Source organism: Pseudophryne corroboree, chromosome 3 (genome assembly GCF_028390025.1).
Source record: "Pseudophryne corroboree isolate aPseCor3 chromosome 3, aPseCor3.hap2, whole genome shotgun sequence".
Taxonomy (NCBI): Eukaryota; Metazoa; Chordata; class Amphibia; order Anura; family Myobatrachidae; genus Pseudophryne; species Pseudophryne corroboree.
Window position 1 is genome coordinate 371917100 of NC_086446.1, and position 25111 is coordinate 371942210.

The 25111-nt window shown below is 42.7% G+C and overlaps 1 protein-coding gene across 1 annotated transcript in view; it reads left to right on the forward strand.

Annotated features, from left to right (window-relative positions):
- Nucleotides 1-1019: 1019 nt before the first annotated feature.
- The window catches only part of LOC135057284 (uncharacterized), a 45204-nt gene continuing 21112 nt past the window's right edge, over nt 1020-25111 (forward strand). The window contains exon 1 of the mRNA XM_063963174.1: nt 1020-1280. Within this exon, the coding sequence (XP_063819244.1) occupies nt 1020-1280 (261 nt within the window). The remainder of the gene's footprint in view (nt 1281-25111) is intronic.

Genomic DNA, 25111 nt, shown 5'->3' on the forward strand with positions numbered 1-25111 from the left:
GGTTATGAGAATCAATCACTGCATTGAGGCTTTCCTGACTGCCTGACCAGAACAACAGCATATCATCTATGTATCTAGAATAATACAATACCTTAGCAGACACCTCAGGATTAGCAAAAAAAATTTCATGTTCAACTGCCAGCATATAGGCATTTGCGTACGATGGGGCCACAGAGGACCCCATCGCACAGCCAAATTTATCCAAAGCTGAATTCCAGGCATTAAAAGCACTGAAGTCCAGACAGGACATAGTAATTCGAGCCGCTGATAAAGGCGGCTCGATTGTAGTTCAGGGGCTGGAGGACTATAAGAAACAAATAGTCCGTCAATTGTCAGACAGTAATACTTACCGTTTGTTGTCTGGCGATCCTACTTTTAAATATAAAAAAGAGCTTGATTCATATTTGATGCAATCTGTTGAAATTGGTTATATTTCTGCTGATGTAGCACGGCTGTTGATTACTGAGTACCCCATTAAGCCTATCCTATACACGATTCCAAAGGTTCATAAAAATCCTATTCATCCACCTGGTAGACCGATAATTTCGGCCAGGGGTTCAATTTTTCAGTCTATCTCTATTTATCTTGACAAGTATCTCCAGCCTTGCATTCAGAATGCACAGTATGTCCTTAAAGATACTACAGCTTTATTTTTACAGCTTAATGAATTAAAGGTTATTCCTCATGATATGTTACTCTCAAGCATTGATGTTAGTTCCTTGTACACGTGCATTCCGCACAGTGAGGGGATAGCGGCAACTAGACGGCTGATTACGGGCAATCCATGGTATAAGGGGCCTGATGTGAATTTCTTCTGTGAGTTATTGGAGATGGTATTATGCAATAATTATTTTTTTTATGATGGGAAACATTATTTACAGCTAGCCGGCTGTGCGATGGGGTCCTCTGTGGCCCCATCGTACGCAAATGCCTATATGCTGGCAGTTGAACATGAAATTTTTTTTGCTAATCCTGAGGTGTCTGCTAAGGTATTGTATTATTCTAGATACATAGATGATATGTTGTTGTTCTGGTCAGGCAGTCAGGAAAGCCTCAATGCAGTGATTGATTCTCATAACCTTAGCAACAGTCCAGTGAAATTGGTTTATAAAATTGATTCTGGTGTCATTGACTTCTTAGATGTCAGAATAGAGAAGGACAATGGTGGGCTTGGGACATCCATGTTTGTTAAGCCCACTGATCGTAATTCTATGCTGTTGTCCTCTAGCCATCATCCTCTGCCAACCCGCATGGGATTACCTTATTCACAGTTCTTACGGGTTAGGCGCATCTGTAGTAGTGATGCAGAAGCTGACACAGCACTTGACAATATGATTGAAAAATTTGTAGCTAGGGGTTACAACAGGGAAGAATTAATTAAGACAAAATACAGGGTTTTGGCCAAATCTAGATTAAATACATTGACACCGAAAGCAGCCAAATCCAACACTAACTGCATTATTTGGCCTACCAGATAGAATGTGGCCAGTCGAAAGGTTAAAAAAGCTGTACAGACATATTGGCCTATCATTTCTTCGGATAATGAGCTGCAGGGCCTTAAAGATAGACGCATTATGTGCAGTCACTCTAGAGGTAGGAATATCCGTGATTTTGTAGTACATACTGACATCATGGATTTTGGTAAATGCAAGACTTCTTCATTTTTTGGTAATCGGAAGTTGGGTTGCTACAAATGTGTTGGATGTGTGACTTGCAGCTATATGCTGACGGGAAACACCATTAAACACCCATCCCTAAACAAAACATTTAAAATTAAACATTTTTTGTCGTGTTCTTCAAAATTTGTGGTATATGCCCTGATCTGCCCTTGCGGGAAGTATTATATCGGCAAAACAGAATGTGAATTTAAAGTGAGTATGGGGCAACACAGATATGCAATCTGGGAGGCCGTGTTGTCAGGCAGGAGTGAACAGCCTGTGGCTCGGCATTTTGCTATGGCCGGTCATTCACCTACTTCTCTTAGACATATGGTCATTGATCATATTCCTCCACTGTCTAGAGGAGGTAATAGATCTAAATTGTTGCTGCAGCGAGAAGCTAAATGGATTTTTCTATTAGACACAATTAATCCTAGAGGGCTTAATGAGAGCAGTGGTCTTAATAGTTATTTATGATAGTTTATGGGTAGTTGCATTAGGTACATTGCATGGACTGTGTGGAGCGTTAGTGGCTGTATGCTGTGTTTAGTCCTATATATTTCGATTTAGTTCTATCCTTGTATTGGATTGGATGTTCCTAAAGTTTCCAATGTAGCGATTAGCACGGATAGGCACTTAACTATGGTGTTCTGTATTAACAATACCGCATTCTGATGTTTTTAAATATTTTGTATATGGTTGTTGTTATGGTGACGGTTTGCACGGGTGACGTCATCAAGAGGCGCACGGCGGGCCACGGGGGACGCCATCGCGAACGGAGAACGTGGTGAATGGTGAGCACTTAAATAGGGTGTAAGTATGTGTATGTTTTCATGCCCTGACGAAAAAGAGAAATCTTTGAAACGTTGACAAACAGAGGCTGTGTGTCCTGTCGTTTTTCTGACCTGAGTGCCGCCGTACACGCCAGTCTATATATATATATATATATATATAGCAAGTGGCGGTAAAGCAATCAGCGGCACTCAGGGTCTTAGAAAAGTAAGTGTTCTAAATTCACTCCAGAACTTCCAACGTTTCGGGACGCACAGGTCCCTTTGTCAAGGTGAGTAACTCACCTTGACAAAGGGACCTGTGCGTCCCGAAACGTTGGAAGTTCTGGAGTGAATTTAATACACTTACTTTTCTAAGACCCTGAGTGCCGCTGATTGCTTTATCGCCACTTGCTATATCCAATCATACCAGAGGGCACCGGGGCTCACCATTCCTCTATAGTGGGAGTGCCAGTCCAAGTCATCCATCTATATATATATATATATATATAAATGTGAGATATATAAAAAAACGGTAATCCTCCTTGGGTCCTGTGATAGAACCTCTATTGAAGAAAAATAGGCGGCACTCCAGGGACTTAAATAAAGTCAAACTGTATTCAAAAAATAAATTTCATGGTGCAAAAAACAACGTTTCAAGGCTCTACGGCCTTTTCATCTGGTTATGCATTATAGGTGAGATCAATAAACAAAAAACCTCTGTTTTTTTTCACCTCACCTATAATGCATAACCTGATGGAAAGGCTGTAGAGCCTTGAAACGTTGTTTTTTGATCCATGAAATTATTATTTTTTAATACAGTTTGACTTTATTTAAGTCCTTGGAGTGCCACCTATTTTTCTTCAATAGAGGTCCTATCACAGGACCCAAGGAGGATTACCAGATATATTAATTTCAGGAGGCCACCCTGGCATCTTTGCTTTTTATCATCCAGAGTGCCAGATGACCACACAAATATATATATATATATATATATATATATATATATATATCTGCAAATGATGAATGGCACGTCAGAATCAGATAAAATGTACGGAAGCAGGATGGCACTCATAGAGACTAGTAAACCATAGAAAATCAGCACAGAACGCTGTAGCTGTATGTCAACGTTTCAGAGTTAGACTCTTTTAAAGTAGTCTAACTCTGAAACGTTGACAAACAGCTTCAGCGTCCTGTGCTGATTTTCTATGGTTTACCAGTCTCAATGAGTGCCATCCTGCCTCCGTACATATATATGTATGTATGTTTGTGTGTGTGTATATATCTATATATATATATTTATTACACATACCTGCGCATATACATACACACCCACCCACCCACCCACCCACCCACGGAAACCCCCCTCGCTAAATCCTGCGTTTGCCACTGATTATGAAGTAAAAAGGAGTACCAACAATGGGATTAATATTGCAGAGATACATATGTCACTATAAGGTTGCTATATAACTTATTGCTTTTCTTAAAAATAAAAAAATCTGACATATTACACACATCTGATCATTTGAAAAAGATTCTAACTCCTACAATGAGCTAGTATTAGAAATACCTACTCTATGTGTAATAGTCTAGACTAGTTCTAAATCTAAATCACTCCTTTCAGTCTCAGAGTCAGTGAGTGAAATGATGAACTAAATGAACTAGATGAACTAATCTTCTGAACTAATCTTTTCAGTGAACTAGATCATAATGAACTAATCACCAAACTGAACTAGATTTCCCATCACTAACATCACGTCATGCCGCGTACACACACAATATAATTGGATTGGATAAAATGGGAGGATGAATGGAGCTGGGCAACAACACTGCGGCGATCATCTTCCCGGTTCACCAAATGCATTCCTGACAGGAAGGCAGAGGACACTAATTAAATTAATAAATCAGTCTATCCCTCACTAACTGGCACTCCTCACGCAGGAACCGCCACTGCTGGAGCTGGCGGTATGCAGCATGGGCTGGGAGCATGGTCCAGGCTGCCAGCGCCATCCTCACTGTGGCGCCTTACTCGTGCGCGTACCCCGCGTAACAGGTGGGCTGGCCCTGCTCCCCACGCATGCTCACCCTCTGCTCCTGCAGACTTTCCCCTCTGCGACATCACATTCCCTTCCCCCACGGCCACTAGGCTCCTGCTACTCATCCCCAGCAGGTCCGAGCCCCCAACCCCTCCCCCTCCCTCCTAAAACCCTCAGTTCCTACCACCAGCAATCCCCTACTCCTCACCCACAACAGGCACCAAACTATAGCCCTCCCCTCGCATTGGCTATCCCCACACCCTCTGCCAGCCCTCAATGTGTATGTATGTATATGTGCATAGAGAGGGATATATATGTATACACGTACTGTAGATATATGTATATAGAGGGCTGGTCATATACGCTGCGTGCAGGGATGTGTATAGATGCATGTGTGGACTCGTATATATAGTTGTATACATGGGTGTGTATTTTAAAACGCATTTATATGTTTGTGTGTATGTAGACTCGTGTGCACAGGTGCGGATATATGTATAGTGCATAAACAGTTTTGGTGTATAGAAAAAGGGTTTTACAACAGGCATATAAGCAGCTTTCTATAAGGGTGCGTGCATAAGCACGTATGCAAGACAAGGGGGGTCACATGTATCAGGGAATAGGTAGTCATAAGGACACAAAGGGGTGTGCGTACTGTAATTCACGGGAGTTGGGATGTAGTTTTATCTCATATAACAAGCTTTAGGGGTAGACATGTACAATATATGAGGTAAACACGCATATGCTTGGCTACGGGGCAGAGTGGGCAAGGGGATTGCTTAATGCTTACCATAGACATAAGTAACCTGGGATTCAGATCCCATTAGGGAGTGATGTGAAAAAGAAAAGCTTGTACGTAGGTACATTTAGGAATGTTATAAGCCAAGTGCCATATAAATGTTATAGGGTGTGGTGCCATATAAATATTATCCTTTATTTATATGGCACCACAAGGGATCCGCAGTGCCCAATACACAGTAAACAAGTAAGCAAAATAGGAGAACAGTGACTTACAGTTCAATACAATATAGGACAAGTACAGGGTATATAAACATAGCTGCATCAGTAAACAGCTCTGAAATAGGTATCAGGGTGGCAATAAACCAGGGAATTTGGTGCCATCAAAGGGAGTACTGGAAAGAATATAGGTTAAGTAAGAGATGTAAAAGCACATGAGGAAAGAGTACCCTGCTCGTGAAAGCTTACATTCAGGGAGGGTTGGCAGCAAGTACCATGTGTAGCCATCAAAGCAGGCACATTATACTTGGGGGGTGGGGCAGGGGGGGGGGGGGGTTGGGAACCACCATTATACATTTGTTATCTTACAGTCTCTATTGTTTGGTCTTTCTGTATCACCTCAGGCACTCAGCACCTAAAGCACACCTACTGATCCAGGAAGCGGCGGTGGCATTTAAAGCAGCACCCAGCATTGAATGCACAGCAACACAGAAGGGCTGGTCCAGAGCATCTTTATACACAGCACAGGCTGCATGGCACCAGGTTACAACCCGAAGGGTGTGAAGAGCCCTAGAGCATGTCAGTATAGCAGGGCATCTTTTGCAGATGAAGGGAGCCTCCACTGTACCTACTGGTCTAATCATTTGGTATCACCCCATGGGGTGCTGCAACACACACAACAGCAAACAGAGGGGGTAATTCCAAGTTGATCGCAGCAGGATTTTTGATAGCAACTGGGCAAAACCATGTGCACTGCAGGGGAGGCAGATATAACATGTGCAGAAAGAGTTAGATTTGGGTGGGTTATATTGTTTCTGTGCAGGGTAAATACTGGCTGCTTTATTTTTACACTGCAAATTAGATTGCAGATTGAACACACCATACCCAAATCTAACTCTTTCTGCAGATGTTATATCTGCCTCCCCTGCAGTGCACATGGGCCCTCATTCCGAGTTGTTCGCTCGCAAAGCGATTTTAGCAGAGTTGCTCACGCTAAGCCGCCGCCTACTGGGAGTGAATCTTAGCATCTTAAAAATGCGAACGATGTATTCGCAATATTGCGATTACACACCTCGTAGCAGTTTCTGAGTAGCTTCAGACTTACTCGGCATCTGCGATCAGTTCAGTGCTTGTCGTTCCTGGTTTGACGTCACAAACACACCCAGCGTTCGCCCAGACACTCCTCCGTTTCTCCGGCCACTCCTGCGTTTTTTCCGGAAACGGTAGCGTTTTTTGCCACACGCCCATAAAACGGCCTGTTTCCGCCCAGTAACACCCATTTCCTGTCAATCACATTACGATCGCCAGAACGATGAAAAAGCCGTGAGTAAAATTACTAAGTACATAGCAAATTTACTTGGCGCAGTCGAAGTGCGAACATTGCGCATGCGCATTAAGCGGAAAATCGCTGCGATGCGAAGATTTTTACCGAGCAAACAACTCGGAATGAGGGCCATGGTTTTGCCCAGTTGCTATCAAAAATCCTGCTGCGATCTACTTGGAATTACCCCCAGTATTCACAGAATCTCCAACACATAAGCAGGCAGTCCATATCACCCTCATACACAGCACAGGCATGCACCGAGCTACAGCTCAGCTGGCAAGCACAGATCATGGAGATGCCCCACAATAGGCCGGCATAGCAGGTCATTATAGCATGAGGAAATGAGCATTAATTGTGCCTACTGGTCTAAGGGGGTAATTCTGAGTTGATCGCAGCAGCAAGTTTGTTAGCAATTGGGCAAAACCATGTGCACTGCAGGGGGAGCAGATATAACATTTGCAGAGAGAGTTAGATTTGGGTGGGTTATTTTGTTTCTGTGCAGGGTAAATACTGGCTGCTTTATTTTTACACTGCAATTTAGATTTCAGTTTGAATACACCCCACCCAAATCTAACTCTCTCTGCACATGTTATATCTGTTCCCCCTGCAGTGCACAAAGGGGGTAATTCCAAGTTGATCGCAGCAGGAATTTTGTTAGCAGTTGGGGAAAACCATGGCCCTCATTCCGAGTTGTTCGCTCGCTAGCCGCTTTTCGCAGCAGTGCACACGCTAAGCCGCCGCCCTCTGGGAGTGAATCTTAGCTTAGCAGAATTGCGAACAAAGTATTCGCAATATTGCGAAAAGATTTTTCTTTGCAGTTTCTGAGTAGCTCGAGACTTACTCTGCCACTGCGATCAGTTCAGTAGTTTCGTTCCTGGTTTGACGTCACAAACACACACAGCGTTCGCCCAGGCACTCCCCCGTTTCTCCAGCCACTCTCGCGATTTTCCCAGAAACGGCAGCGTTTTTTCACACACACCCATAAAACGGCCAGTTTCCGCCCACAAACACCCACTTCCTGTCAATCACACTCCGATCACCAGAACGAAGAAAAAACCTTCTAATGCCGTGAGTAAAATACCAAACTTCTTAGCAAATTTACTTGACGCAGCCGCAGTGCGAACATTGCACATGCGCAGTTAGCGGAAAATTGCACCGATGCGAAGGAAAATAACGAGCGAACAACTCGGAATGAGGGCCCATGTGTACTACAGGGGTGGCAGATTTAACATGTGCAGAGAGAGTTAGATTTGGGTGTGGTGTGTTCAATCTGCAATCTAATTTGCAATGTAAAAATAAAGCAGTGCACATAGGCCCTCATTCCGAGTTGTTCGCTCGCAAGCTGCTTTTAGCAGCTTTGCACACGCTAAGCCGCCGCCTACTGGGAGTGAATCTTAGCTTATCAAAATTGCGAACGAAAGATTAGCAAAATTGCGAATAGACACTTCTTAGCAGTTTCTGAGTAGCTCCACACTTACTCGGCAACTGCGATCAGTTCAGTCAGTTTCGTTCCTGGTTTGACGTCACAAACACTCCCAGCGTTCGGCCAGACACTCCTCCGTTTCTCCAGCCACTCCCGTGTTTTTCCCAGAAACGGTAGCGTTTTTCGCACACACACCCATAAAACGGCCTGTTTCCGCCCACAAACACCCACTTCCTGTCAATCACATTACGATCACCAGAACGAAAAAAAACCTTGTAATGCCGTGAGTAAAATACCTAACTGCATAGCAAATTTACTTGGCGCAGTCGCACTGCGGACATTGCGCATGCGCATTAGCGACTAATCGCTCGGTTGCGAGAAAAATATATCGAACGAACAACTCGGAATGACCCCCATAGTTTTGCCCAACTGCTAACAAATTCCTGCTGCGATCAACTTGGAATTACGCCCATGGTTTTGCCCAACTGCTAACAAATTTGCTGCTGCGATCAACTCAGAATTAGGCCCTAAGTACAGTAGGGATAGCACCCTGCGCGAGATATGGGGGGTAGTCATCATGTGGATTATAGTATTCATTAAGTTAGCAAGCCAAGAACACCGATACATCATTGCTATTACCAGACTCTGGCTGCAATGCTTGATTCAAGGCAGTATGGAGTGTTGCCTGGCAATGGTAGCCAAGGTATTGCTATTGGTTACCAGGATAAGTATATGGATATGTTTATGTGTCGCATATGCGCGTTTGTGAGGGTACATGCATGGTTTAATATTTATAGAGTTGCTTGCTTGTTTCGCTTTTAACTACGCTCCATACAGCAAGTACACAAAAAATAAAAACATTAGGGTTTGGCAATAAGTATAGACGTTATCCATAGCTACATGTCACGTTGCTGCATTTAGTTATGTCACTACTTTCTGTTCAGCATAGCAATATTACATATCTCATATTGCCTAGAGTGGTGCTAATGAAATTCCATTCATGCAAATTTAGGGCAGGGGCGCACTAGTCTTAATCTGGTAACCAATGGCGAGGGTCAGGACCTGACATACGCATGCATACAGGTTCAAGCTTGCAAGGTGCATGGTAATTATGCAGAAAGGCCAAGGCGCAGGAAAGGAAACGTAGCTGTATGCCCAGCGGAGCTGATAAAGGAATACACGGGGCGCACAACCGAATTGGGGAGGCTTTATTTTGCGCCGGTGTATCCCCGTTAAACATATACCAGTTTGAAACCTTTTTTAAACACTGCACCGCCATGACTGGCTTGCGGGAGAAAGGATATGGCACACACTCATCCGAGGCTACGGAAGCCAGGGGCACAGGAAAAGTGCTCAGGGGCACTGGCGGATGTCAGTCCACGAGCTACAGGTAATACATTTACTCCAACAAAGGGGATGATGCACAAATAACTCCTTATCGTGTGCAGAGGGTCACCCGGGGGTAGCTTCTCGCCAACGTTGATTTTGGGAGACGGAGGGGATTTGTCTTTTTCCATCCGTAAAGAAGGGCCAGGGCTAGCCAAGGACTCGGGGAGGTATTGGATTTTTCCTTCCACTGGGTCACCCTCTGCGCATACATCTTACCCTCCATGCTAACGTACCTTAAACCCATCCACCCCACCCACCAACCCATTTCCCAGGCATCTGTTCATGATAGGTTCATGATATGTCTTCAAAGTCTTGTTACGGGTCTAGAGGTAACTCTGTAGGGGGCCTAATCTTTCCACGACATTACAAGGGAAGAAGAGAAGCAGTCTCTTTATCTAATTTGCAGTGTAAAAATAAAGCAGCCAGTATTTACCCTGCACAGAAACAAAATAACCCACCCAAATCTAACTCTCTCTGCACATGTTTTATCTGCCTCCCCTGCAGTGCACATCCCCCCCCCCCCCCCCCCCCCCCGTGTTCCGTAGCTCCCTGGGGTGCCTCGGGACACTTGCAGGGGTGCCTTGGGTTAGTTGTCCAGGACAAATTCAAATTAATTACGGTCAATGTAATAGACAAAACTAGTGCTGATGGCTTCCAATCATAAAATATGTGGACAAACAGAAGTAAATCCTGTCTCTCACCACATAACTAAACCTAAGGATAACATATAAACACAGTTTGCTTAATTTCATATTTGTTTCTGAATTTTTCAGTAAGAAACTTTTGGCCTGGGGGTGCCGTGAATAAAATTCTGATACTCTAGTGTGCCGTGACACAGAAAAGTTTGGGAACCACTGCCATAGAATATCTAGTTCCCAATGAAGGCATCTAAAGCAGAGATAATTTGAAAAGAAACAAATGGTAACATAGTAACACAATCAGGGTCTCTGTAACATGTTGCAACCGTAATGATACTTTGTCAAGTTTGTGTCAGACTTACTGTATCAATAAATATCTGCAATACAATAAATTAACCCTTGGTAAAACATTTTCTCAAAGCAATCTTGTAGTCATCTGCAGCGTATAGGTACATCTATATTAATATTCCATCCACATGAGGAAAATGACATCAGAGAATAGAATAAGGGAGCCTATTAGAACAATGGGGGTAATTCCAAGTTGATTGCAGCAGGATTTTTGATAGCAATTGGGCAAAACCATGTGCACTGCAGGGGAGGCAGATATAACATGTGCAGAGAGAGTTAGATTATGGTGGGTTATTTTATTTCTGTGCAGGGTAAATACGGGTTGCTTTATTTTTACACTGCAATTTAGATTGCAGATTGAACACACCCCACCCAAATCTAACTCTCTCTGCACATGTTATATCTGCTTCCCCTGCAGTGCACATGGTTTTGCCCAATTGCTAACAAAAATCCTGCTGCGATCAACTTGGAATTACCCCCTATATCATATACCACTGCTTCGCACCACCATATTCCAAATCACTGGAACATCAGATGGCCAGTGAGCGAGTGTAAATGATATTATAAGAGGGAACAGAGTGCTTCTGCTGTCAGTTGCTAATGGTAACCGCCCTAGTGCAAATGTTGCAACTGATGAGAGAGCACAGACAAACAGGCAATATGAAGTAGCAATAATATAGATCTTTTCTCAAGTTGTAAAAATGAGAAATACAGAGTCTCTCTAAAATGTACCATGCACCGCTGCTTCTCGCCATCATATTTACAGACACTGAAACATCAAATGGCCAGTGAGCGAGTGCATTTGGTAAAAAAGAGAGGAGAGGTAAAGGGAAGAAGTGCTGCTAATGTTTATAGTTAATGGAGATTAATTCAGGTAGATAGTGCAACCAGAGAAAGTACGGGATATGGTCGTTAGGTCGACCCAACTTAGGTCGACAGTCATTAGGTCAACCACTAAAGGTCGACAGGGACACTGGGTCAACGTGGTCATTAGGTCGACATGTGCTAGGTCGACAGGTCAAAAGGACAACATGAGTTTTTTACATTATTTTAAAATTTTTGGACTTTTTCATACTTTACAATCCACGTGGACTACAGTTGGGAATGATAACCTGTGCCGAGCGCAGCGGTAGCGTAGCGAGGCACCTTGCCCGAAGCATGGCGAGCGAAATGAGTCAAGCGAGGGGACACGGTGCACTAATTGGGGTTCCCCGTCACTTTACATAGATAACAGCACAAAAAAGTCACAAAACTCATGTCGACCTTTTGACCTGTCTACCTAGTACACGTCGACCTAATGACCATGTCGACCTAGCGTCCCTGTCGACCTAATGCATGTCGACCTTTAGTGGTCGACCTAATGACTGTCAACCTAAGTTGGGTCGACCCAACGACCCATACCCAGAAAGCACAGGTTAGAAAAATACATTATGTGCTACTCATATAAGTAAATGTCATGACACTTCCCTCATCAGACTTGATACATAGTGAATATTCAGAGGACCTTAGCTGGCAATCTTAGCATGTCTCATGTCCATCCAACAAATGGTCAGGTAACCAAATGGTGCCTCCTACGTGCACATTTTACTGAGGGTGACTTCATCAGGGAGTTAAGCACCATGACAGCTTTCTGCCCTAAATAGTAGACAAGTAGTCTTATTCATGTTACCCAGCGTCCAATCGCTATTATGTATGGCATAATTGATGGAGAGACCCGCCTATAGAAACATGAGTAGAGTCTAATCAGTATACTGTCCCTCCCACAGAGTGTATATAATTGAACACAGATACGGGAGGTTAAATAAGGTGGCATTCATGTAGAAAATCAAAAGAAAATAGGAAATATTTAGCAAAGGTCCGTCATACAAATATACTCACATACAAACATATGTAAGTAGAATATGTATTATGGGGATTATTCAGGTTTGTTAACAAATCAAAAAAGCACACTAACGGGCAAAACCATGTTCACTGCAGGTGGGGCAGATGTAACATGTGCAGAGAGAGTTAGATTTGGGTGGGATGTGTTCAAACTGAAATCTAAATTGCAGTGTAAAAGTAAAGCAGCCAGTATTTACCCTGAGCAGAAACAATATAACCCACCCAAATGGTGTGCTTTTTTGGTTTGCTAATAAAACTGAATAAGGCCCAATGCATACCTCCCAACTGTCCCAATTTTGGTGGAACAGTTCCGTTTCTCTGGGACTGTCCTACTGTAAGTTGAGTCTATTTCTCCTTTGTGGAAAAGGACCTGGATATTACCTAGTGAGAGCGGAAATTGTCGTCTGCCCTTAGAGTATTTATATGTTTTCTACAATCACCGTTAGTTGTAAGTTATTTTGTTTTATTTATGCTGCTTTGTACCCTCGCAGGCTTGAGTCGCTCTCCACGCTTCAAGCACGGTATCTCGCTTCACTTGCCACAGGTTACTATTCTAAATAGTTGATGATGTTGACCCAGTGCTTTATGGGAATGCTCCTCTTCACGAAGGGAATCTAGATGCTACCATACAGGGTCTGATTCTGATTTTAAGTAAATTAAAAATGCAAGTATCTGGAACAAACCATGTTGCACTGCAAAGGGAGCAAATATATTTATATTTATTCTGTGCAGGGTAATTACTGGCTGCTTTTGCATGTACTGTAGCCCACAAATGTAACTGTATATTGTGTAGAGAAAAAAAATACTCTTTAGAGTATACTTACTAAAGCTTCTTAAATTTAGATTCTGTCTATCATTTTCTAGGATGCAATAGAGAAATGATAGACAGAATCTGATTGGTTGCTATGGGCAACATCACCACATTTCATATTTAGATGCTTTTGTAAATTTACCCCTTTGTGGGGGCACTCTTTTAATTCATTTAAAAGAGTACCCCCAACATAGAGTCTCCTTTTCTTTCCCCAATATACTGTATCCTTTTCTGATTCTAGGGGAACATCACCAGTGCAAATAAATTAATTCTTTTAAGATTCATAATCTAATAACTGCTTATATTCTATACAGTTATACCTGTGCAGTAACCTAACCAATAACCACTACTACATCCATAGGTGTGCTCACGGGATGTGCCTATGCAGTGGCACAATCTAGTGTCCAACAGACTGCCCACCTAACACATGACTGCTGTCAGGCTCGGATTGGCCACTACCTACATTGGGAAGATTCCAGGTGGGCTGATTGGTGCACACGGCCATCTGTCACCTGTGGCCCCACCCCGCTTAGCGCATCACCCAGTAATGGCTGCTGGCCAGCCCATTGGCAGCTCGCCAATGGGCTGTCCGGGAGACTCAGACAGGGCAAGAGTGACTGAGTGATCGCTGTCATCTGTGCCTGCTGCAGCCTGTTTGTCAGTCGTCTTTTTTTTTTCTTTTCTTTTTTTTTCCTTTAATGTCCCGCTGCTTGCAGGACATTTTTTTTTAAGACTGAACATTTTTTTTAAGGCTGCCTGCAGAGCTGCACTGGCTGATGGAGGGAAATGGAGATCTGTCTGGGGAGTAGAGATGTGTGCCCGGGCTTTTCTCGGGTTTTGTGTTTTCATTTTGGATCTGTATTTCCTTCATGTTTTCGATCTGTATTGGTTTTGCCAAAGCTGTCTTGCGTGTTTTGGTTCTGTATTGGTTTTGGATCTGTATTTTTTTTATTTTTATAAATCATAAAAACAGCTAAAAGAGTTTGGCCTGTTTTTGTTCTTACAGTAATATTAACCTCAATAACATGAATGTCCACTCATTTCCAGTAAATTTGAACCACCTAACAGCTCACAATATTGTTTTCATCCCCTTTAGGCCTAAAGGTTGCAGTGAGGTAGCTGGATGACTAAGCTAAGCAACTGCAGTGGGCGGCACAAACATGTGGCACTTAAACTTCCAACATGGCACATCTAGGAAATTAAATGACACTGCAATGGTAGGCAGTATGGCAGTTTAATAAACTGTATGACCCCATAAAGCAGTACCTCACTCATTACTCACTGATACATTTTAAAAGATTCACAGGTGAAACTAATTCTTTAACTTGTGATTCTGTGAGGAGATCTGGAAAACATGAACTGTTTTGGGTCCAGAGGACCGAGTTTGACAATCTGTGCCATAAAGTGACCAAGAATGTTTTAATTAATTAGCAACTATGGCCCAAATGTATTAAGCCTTAAAAAGTGATAAAGGTGGGTTGAGCCGCTCTTGCAAGACCTGTTAGATGTTGTGGTTTTCAATTACTGGATATTAAAATTTACTACCACGCAATATGACTTAACAGAGTTCTGTACTGGACCAGGAATAAGGAAACTAAACAGTAGGTGGAGTTGGAGGCCCTATATATACAACAATATTCTGACATTTTTCCTTGGCTCCCCTTGCTCCCTAACCCTCCTTCTATTTACCCAACTATCTCTCTTACCCTTTCCTTCTGGAAGACTGCATGTTGTTGTCCACATATTTCTTCTATATTTGTCCCTTTGACTTCTTTTCTGGCTAACATGGATTTCAAACCTGGTTTTACCCTTTCCCAATTTTGTACATGTGCGGTAGCGGGACTCTTCAGAGTCGGTCAGCTGGTGACATCATTAGGAGTTAAGCAATTCCCGGATATTAGTTAATAATAATAATAATAATAATAATTTTATTTACAAAGCGCTTTTTCTCCAACAGGACTCAAGGCACTTTCCAGGCATCAAAAACAATGCACATGATAAAGAGGATTTGAGTAATACAGCAATAGATAAGCCACACAGACATAAAAGAAAACCTTGAGCACACAGTAAGCATAATGCAGGATTGGTGTAGGCATTTTGGGTAATAACTTCCAAGGGTTGTGTATTTCACCCTCACAAGTTGCCAGGTGCTGCAGCCATCTTGGGCGCACTTCGTAGGATTACCCAGGGTGGAATAGTCTACCCCTGGAAGAGATAACACAAAATGGGGAAATTGCAGAGTTCTAAAGTTCAGAGTAGGGTTCCAACAAAACCATCAGGTCCATGTATTTTTCATCCCATCCACAAGTGCACCAAATGAGCCAGCCATGTTGCGTGCACTACGATGGTTACACTGTGGGAGATGAGCCATACAAGGACGAAATGCATGTATGGGCAAACTGACACGTTTGTAGTAGTATGCTAAACCCTGCATGGAAAGATCTAAATGAAGCACACCCTGCCCACGGAGGAACCATCCAAGGCAGCCATGTGGAGCGCACTGCATAGGTTGCTGCTGGCAGGGTGTGCAATCAGTGAAGGTAAACATTACAGGAATAGCATACAGTGGGGTTGAAGTATGGTGTAAGAAGAAAAAGAAGAAAAAACACATTTGCAGGAACCAACAAGAAGGAAAACTGTAATAGCATTATTTTGAGAAAATTATAATGACTTGGTCTCATGGGAGCAGTGCAGGTGAGTGTGGGAATGTGGGGAGCATACTACTGTTCAATGGAAATGACCCTGCTGGTCCTGGTCCCGATGCTCTCCCCCCTCAGTTCCCTGCTCAACTTGAGGGGTAGGTTCGGGGGCAGTGATGATGTTCTCCGACAGAGGAGTAGTAGGCATTGGTCCTGGTGTTCTCATGGCAGAGGTGAGGAGAGGACACATAATGATCCTGAGTTGCAATGTTTGTGGAACTAGATTTAATTAGAGATTCTAGTGTAGTCCAAAGTCCAAATCCAGTTCAAACTCCGGTTCTAATTTAATTCTTAAAATACATCCTTAACAAATGCATACTTCACAAATGCTTGCAGACCAAGTCCTGACTGCAGGCCTTAAGGATATTGCTCTTAAATGCTACAACTATATCAGCTGGCAAAGGGGGAGGTGTGCAATCAGAAGTTCAGCTAATTAAGAGAGGGTTTTTGCATTAGAGACAGATCACAGACAGTTGCAGACAAACTTTCTTGGGGTGTGAAAAGTGTAGCCAGAGAGATGATAAACTCAGATATACTAGCATGAGGATGTTTTTTTTTTTACCTGTGAAAAAGGAGAGATGGGTTTCAGTTCCGGTTCTAACTTCATCCTTAAAATACATCCTTAACAAATGCTTGCAGGCCAAGTCATGACTGCAGGCCTTGAGGATATTGCCTCAAAAATGGGGAATTTCACATTCAGATTTCTGGAAATACCTACAGGTCCGACATGACTTGAATTCGGTTGATAGAGCCTCCTGTGCCTTTAGAGAACTGACACCATTTGAAAGACTTTGTATAGCTCCCTATAGTCCTACACATATGATTTCCACCTTATATAAGTTATTACAGAATCTTACCTCCCTCCTTTATCTTACCTTGGGAAAAAGATTTGGATGTATCACTCTCAAAGACTGGGAAGCTATATTCCTCAAAACTCCTTTTGTATACAAGTAAGGGAAACTCAATATAAAATTTTAATGCGATGGTATAGGCATCCTTTCCTTTTGCATTTCATATACACTACTGTGTCGGATAATGCTGGAGATGCGGAAGGAAGGAAGGAAGGAAGGAAGGAAGGAAGGAAGGAAGGAAGGAAGGAAGGAAGGAAGGAAGGAAGGAAGGAAGGAAGGAAGGAAGGAAGGAAGGAAGGAAGGAAGGGGCATGTAAATTAATTTAATTCTTCTCTCTTCACCTTTTCTTCTCTTCTGAATTTCTGTAGAAAGAATAAAGAACTATTAGCTTAGAATTTGACAGCAATTGGCCCATCTAATGCACATATTATAAATGTATAATCTTGTTTTTTAGTTAAGAGCAGTTAAACTACCAGTATGTTTTTGGATTGTGGGATGAAATCAGACTGGAGGAAACCCACGCAAGCAAGGCGAGAATATACAAACTCCACATAGTTAGGGTGATGGTGGGAATCAAACTCATAACTTCAGAGCTGTGAGGCAGTAATGCTAACCATTACACCATCCATACTGCCCTAGTTGCTGAAACAGAGAGAAGGATTGATTAGTTAGCATACCAGTGTCATTCTGTTAGAAAAATTCAGGGATGTCATAGCAAGATGGCTTACCCCAGTAAGACTCTCCTCCAGATATGTAATTTCTTATAACGCACATAAAAAAAACTTGGCAATTCAGATTTTTTTTTTCATAAAAATTACAGGGTCGTGCAGGGGATGATGTCCATGTCCCAGAAAATTTCGGGACATTTTCACCATTATGCAAGTGCATGTAGAAGATTGCAGCACTTGTAAGATCTGTTGAATTTTCACAGCCATCAGACGAAGCAAGAGGTAGTAATGAGGTGGAATTCAACCAATTATTTATAGGGAAAGAAAGCGGAATGCCTCTTAGTCAAGCGCACTGGAGAATACTTTTCGTGTTGTGCAAGGTTCTGAAATCCTTTGAAGTTGCCATATGTGAAGTTAGACACTGCCAGCTTAATGGAAATTCCCTTGATTATTTTTGTGCAAATAATCACTGCGCTATTTGTATACAGCAGCTCCGTTAAATTAGAACAGTAACTATGTAAATTAGAAATGGAATGCTTTATGAATAAAATAAGTAAAAGTTAAATTGTCAAAAAGAAAGGAGGCGGATGTGACACATAAATGTGAATACCTGTAAAAATAAACTGGTGGTGGTTACTGATGTTTACAGCACTTTCAGGACTATGGGCGTTTTCAATTCATGTCGGATCCATTCCGACAGAAAGGATCCGACATGTGAGTATTCAATGCCCGGCCAAACCCGACAGGTTTGGGCAGTTCCCGACAATACCAGTTCGACGTTTTTTAAAGTCGGATTGACATTGTCGGAAACGGGGCTAAAACCTGTCTGGTATGGCCACGCTTCTGACAATACATGTGGATTGGCGGCTTAAGCCGCCAATCCGCATGCATTTGGACAGGCTTCTGACAAGTTGGATTTCCCGACTTGTTGGAAAAAAGGGGGCAGGATTGAATAGGTTGGAACTCCTTCTGACCTAAACCTGTCGGAAACTGCCATCTTTCCAACAATATGGCAGTTTCCGACAAGAATTGAATACCCCCTATGTATGGAGTCCGTACACCGCTGCTGCCAGGGTTCCTTTAATTACCGGGTGCGGGAGCCACACTAAGTGGTAGTACCGGAGGCTAACTCTCTGCCCCTACCACTGCAGTATTTAATTAGCTGGCATTTCCAACAGGTTTTGCCCATTTCCGACAATGCTGATCCGACTTTTTTCGAAGTCGGATCAGCATTGTCGAAAATGGGCCAAAAAACTGTCAGAATTAGATGCTAATTTGACAAAACACGTGGATCCGTGGCTAATCCGCCAATCCACGTGTTTTCTGACAAGTCGGAATTGCTGACAAGTTGGAAAAACAGCAGCTCCATTGAATAGGTTGAATCCTGATTTGACAATAAAAAAGTCGGAAACTGTCGTCTTTCTTACTCGGCGGCAATTCCAACTTCAATTGAATAGACCCCTATGTGTCACATTCCCCCCCCCCCCCCTTTGTTTTTGACATTTTAACTGTTTCTTATTTTATTCATAAAGCGCTCCATTTCTAATTTAAATTCCCCGGATTAAACTCTTGGAAAAAGAAGTTAGCTGGAGATATTGAAGGAGGAGTTGAAATGAAGCGATTCCGCTAAGTATGTCAGACTCATAGAGCAAGCCCTTCATTTGCTTCGCCAGAATCAGAGCCGGCCATAGGCATAGGCAAACTAGGCAGTTGCCTAGGGCATTTGATATGCCTAGGGGCATCAGCAGCTTCTGCTGATTAAAATGATATGCGGCATGCCTATATTCTGTGTGTAGCATTTCATATGGTTGGTTGTGCAGTAGTGTTCGGAATATGAGTTAGGAGCATTATATGTGTCATGTAAAAATGCATTAATAATGTGCAACATATGTGTGTTATTATGTGTATAAGGGCATTAATAATGTGTGGCATATGTATAACAGGGTACTACTGTATGTGTGTCATTATGTGTATAGGGGCACTAATAATGTGCAGCAAATGTGTAGGGGCACTATGTGTGTCATTATGTGTATAAGGGCATTAATAATGTGCTGCATATGTGTAAGGGACATTACAGTATGTGTAAAAGGGCATTAATAAAGGTTGTCATAATATGTAAGGTGCATTATGTTTCTAAGGACATTAATAATGTGTCTCATATGTGTAAAGGGCATTACTCTGTGGCATTATGTGTATAAGGTGCTCTACTATGTGGCGTTTCGTATAGAAAGGGCACTACTGTGTCGTCTAATGTGAATAAAGAGCAATAGGGTGTGGTGTAATGTGAATAAGGAGCAATTCGGTGTGATATAATGTGAATAAGGGGTTCTACTGTGAGGAGTAACGTTTATAAGGTAAAGTTATACTACTGTGGGATGTAATATGAATTATGGACACTATCGCATGATCAAATGTGAATAAAGTTGCAGTACTGTGTGGCGTAATTGGAATTGGGGTTACTATTGTGTGGCCATGCCCCTTGCCAGCAAAAACACACCCCTTTTTGGGCTGAGCGCCAAATGTGCGAACTGCTCCTATTTAAAATATAGGGGGTACAAACACCAAAATAAGGACTGCTATGGGTGAGTGGTGATGGTGCTGGGAAAGAGGTGCAAGGTCAGAGGCGGAACCAGCAGTGGTGCTAGGGGGCATCAGCCAAAATATTGCCTAGGGCATCATATTGGTTAGGGACGGCTCTGGCCAGAATCCAAGAGTCAGCAATCTCTTGAAATAAGATCACTATATTTTGGTGACCATACTTGATCCTATGTTTAAGTCGTAAGTTGTGTCTTTCTTGCCAGTGGATACAAATCTGCACAGAAGCAAAGAGCTGTTGGTGAGCAACATCTCCTTCAGTTTCTCCGGCAGCTGCGGCTGCCAGGAAAAAAAAAAATTTCCTAAGAGACCCAGTGGCAGATCAGTCAGCAAAAACTTTTGACATCTGGTTCGGACTGAAGGAACTGCCTACAATTACTGACATGTCTACTGTGACTGCAAATAATATGGTCATCACTTTAAAAAAATGGTTGATTACTTTAGTCCAAATAGGCATGTCAGACAGTACTGGCAGGAAAAAAAAAAGTTGGAGGCCCTTGCACAAACTGGCTTTGTTTTACTTAAGTTGCCCACCCTCCATAGGAGCAGGGGAGGTGAGAGGCAATACGGAGGATCAGGGAAGGGTAAGATGTGATGCGAAAGATCAGCAAAGGGTGACAGTCAATGTGGAGGATTAGGGGAGGGTGTAAGGTAAAGCAGTGGATCAGCGGAAGGGGAGGTGATGCGTAGCATTAGGGGAGGGTGAGAGGTGATACAAAGCATCAGGGGAGAGTGAGAGATGATGCGGAGTATCAGGGCAGGGTGTGAGGTGATGTGGAGTATCAGGACAGGGTGTGAGGTGATGTGGAGTATCAGTGGAGGGTGTGACGGGATGTGGAAGATCGGTGCATGGACGAGAGGTGATGAAGTGAATCAGAGGAGTGGAAGTGATGTGGAGGATCATCCACCCAAAAGCAGCAGCTGCAGAAGGAACAGACATGACTAGATGGAACCGTCACAGGGCAAGATTAACACACCAGTCCAGTCATAATCATCTGTCTAACTGCTGGTAATGCCGATTTATTACCTTATAACATTCACTATAAATGGGTAAGAGACTCAGTACGCAATTGGCGTATGGGGTACCGTAAGGGTACGCACTTAGCGTAGCAGACGCTTAGCCGTGGTCGAGACGCACATGCGGCACGCTCGCTCACAGCTTAACGCTTAGTGTCGAGCACGATATAGGCGGCCGACTACCATAACGCTACGCTCGTGACCACGAGGGGAACACGAGCGGCGCAGACGCTCACGGGATGACACTCAGTAAACCTTGTATGCAACACAGTGAAAGATTGAGTTTGTACTGTAAACCTTACTACTGAAATACTGTAGCGATACAACGCTGCTTAACCTTGTTAATACTAAAGCTGCTTGAGCGATTGAGACGCTCCGATTACCCTCTGCAATGTAATAAACACACAATACCTTGCTAAGGTTCCAACACCTTTACTAACAATATCTAGCTATGTAAAAAGGGGAAAACAGTTAACAGTTCATACACTACAGGCTAACATCAATATCTAAGCAGAATAACTACACATAAACATACAATAGCGGCACAATCGCAAACAATAACATACAATGAGAGAGAGAGATCGTGGCAGAATACAGTCAGAGATTTAGAATGGTCACAGAGAATAACTTACACACACTGGGGAATGATTCGCTGCGCAGTCCTGGTACCAGCTCCGAGTTAGTCAAGATGAAAACCGTTTGTGGAGAGAAGACTGAGCTGGCTAGGCTGGCTGTTTCTTATATATACTGCGTACAGTATACTACAAAGGGACCTATAATCTCATTGTTCATTGGACACTGGAATGTCTCCTCGCATCATAACAAAAGGTCATAGGTTAGTTTGAACAGGTAGGCTGTGACTATATCAAACTGCTCAGGTGGGAGGGAATCTCAGAATTCCCGCCGCATGGATAATGAACCGCAAATATAGTAAATGTCCAGAAACTACTAATAGACATAACTAAACGCAGGAGCGATTAATCTTTACCTAACCAGCACCGGATTGTTTCTAATAAAATGTTCTTTAGTTAGTTACCAAACACCACTGCTCAAACCCTGTCTGACCCTTCGTATCATGCAAAGAGGAATTCCTCTGTCCAGGGGCCAGTTACAATAAACAAACAGTTACTATTAAGGGGAACATTACCTATAAAACATACTATTTGGATTTACTATGTAACGATTGAGTCGCCCACCAGACGCACACAAACTCTACCGTAAATGCACATACCACGCGCCAATGCGCACGGCCGTAGAAGCTCCATTACGCAACTGCGAATATGCGCACGCACGGGAGAGAATGTGCACGTGCAGCGGGCAAGCGCATGGGGTGAATATATGGCAACGTGTAGCGTGATATTTTTCGACTTTGACACTGCCAGCTCTCATTATACACTCTATAATTTCCTATATTATTTAGTTTGCAGTAAATGCCAATAGGCAGTGCTAGAAAAGCCCGATGGGCGGTGCTAGACACACCCGATGGGCGGTGATAGACACACCCAGTGGGCAGTGCTAGTCACCCCCCTCCAACAGTGCACTCCCTAATAAAATGTGCTGCGCACACCTATGACTACATCCAGCCCACAAGTGTAAGACAGCTTTATTTTTACACTGCAATTTACATTTCAGTTTGGACACACCCCGCCCAAATCTAAATCTCTCTGTACAGTACATGTTATATCTGCCCCCCCCCCCCCCCCCCCCCCACACACACACACACTTGCAGTGCAACATGGTTTTGCCCAGGAGCACAGTTACTTACTTTTGTTGCTTTACTTCCAAATCAGAATTAGGCCCAGTGTGAATGGTAAATGAGAAGAATGTGGAATGAAAATTAGAGAGAGAAAAGACAAAAAAAACAAAAAAAAAAAAACCCTTTTTGGGAGCACTCTTCAAAATAATTTACAACAAAATGAATCAATCAAAATAAAGATGTGCTGGTGAATAACCTAAAACTTAGCGTTTATAGAGTTAAAAATAATGACCAATGGTCTGTATGTAAAAATCTTGATTCACCCGGTAATTAACAGGGTCAAGATAATGAATGGTGAAAATATAATTCAGGATACTTTATCCAGATTGAGTTTTGTATTTTGTTGGTTAGTCTGTATATTGGTTTCAAAACAAAATAGTCAATATTCAGTTGTTTTTACATGATGTTGTAAACGTACATCACAAATATAAACTCAAAAAGGAATTTTAAAAAGTCGAATACATAGGGGAATTACATTTCCCTGGAGACAAACGGTGTCCATCTGTTAATATGGTAACCAACTACTGTAAGCTGCACATAGAGAAATTCCATGTACTTCATTTATAGAATTTTATGCAACTGCATAATAATACATGCAGCAAGGTGTCACTCTAGTTTAAATCGCATCTATCCATCAGAGATGAGTTCTCAAATATTCCACATCAAATGTGTGCTGCAATAACAAGTTAGGCAAACAATATACCCCATGTATTGTAATTCAGGATGCTTAATCCAAATTGAGCTCTAAATGTTGGGATAGAATATACAATAGCTGAAGTTATCATCCAGTAGTGAATAACAGCCCACATTACTCACTATTCCTGGTGGTTTCCTATCCAAGTACTCAACAGGCCTATCCTGCTTAGCTTCAGATATTAATAAGGATTGGGCGTATAAAAAAATAGTATGACCGTGGGCAGTCGCACTCAGATGATGGAAGAAAGAAGGCAACCCACTTCTGCTGTCTGTACTAAGCCTGGATCCAAAGCATGAATACGCTGGCTCCAGAACCGTTCCAGATGAGAGAGTGTTGGAAATAAAAGGTTGAATTACCCACAGTGGTTCGAAGATATTGATTAGAGCTCTAGTGGTTCAATCTCATCCCCCAGGCCTGAAGGAAGAAAAGACACTTCTGCTGTCTGTTGTGACTGCAAATTGTACACTGAAAAGAGCAAAGCTCAGGTCAGACTCAGTACAGCTGTCAGCCAGATGAGAGAGTGAGAAAATGGAGTACTGGGTTGATTTGAATACAAATAATCAATATTCAGTTGTTCTTATAGGATATTAAACATGCATCACAAAATTGAGCTCAAAAGATGAAGACATTTCTTTTATATATATATAACACCAAATGTTTGGTAAAACAAAATTTCCCGAGGGGCATATGTGTCCAACTGATATATACAAAATCAGACTATTACTGTAATTATAGGCAAAAGGCAATAAAGTACTGTATCTCACAATGCTGCACATAGAACTCACAATGCTGTACATTGGATGTCATTCCGAGTTGATCGCTCGCTAGCAGTTTTTAGCAGCCGCGCAAACGCTATGCCGCCGCCCACTGGGAGTGTATTTTAGCTTAGCAGAAGTGCGAACGTTTTTATCGCAGAGCGCCTGCAATCATTTTTTGTGTAGTTTCAGAGTAGCTCCAAACCTACTCAGCGCTTGTGATCACTTCAGACTATTCAGTTCCGGATTTGACGTCACACACCCACCAAGCCTGCATTTTCCCTGGCACACCTGCCCGTGTTCCCTGGCACGCCTGCGTTTTTCCGCACACTCCCTGAAAAAGGTCAGTTGCCACCCAGAAACGCCCACTTCATGTCAATCACTCTGCGGCAACCAGTGCGACTGAAATTCATCGCTAGACCCTGTGCAAAACTGCATCGTTCGTTGTGCCCGTACGTCGTGCGTGCGCATTGCGCCGCATACGCATGCGCAGAACTGCCATTTTTTTGCCTGATCGCTGCGCTGCGAACAAATGCAGCTAGCGATCAACTCGGAATGACCACCATAGAGAATTATATTACAAATGGGTATACTTTAAAAGATGTTTTTAATAAGCAAATGCATTGGATTACATATAACATAATATCTCATGAGTTCACAATCAGTATGTGCTGCAGGTGAAAATATAAAAAGATATCACATGTTCTATAACACAATACCACATGTATTAATTAATCCACTATCAGGTCAAAATTATACTGTAAGGAATAAATATTCCAATCATGTACAAGTGTCCATCAGAGTGGTTGGGGTAGCAGTTGAATTCACCGTTGTAAACAAA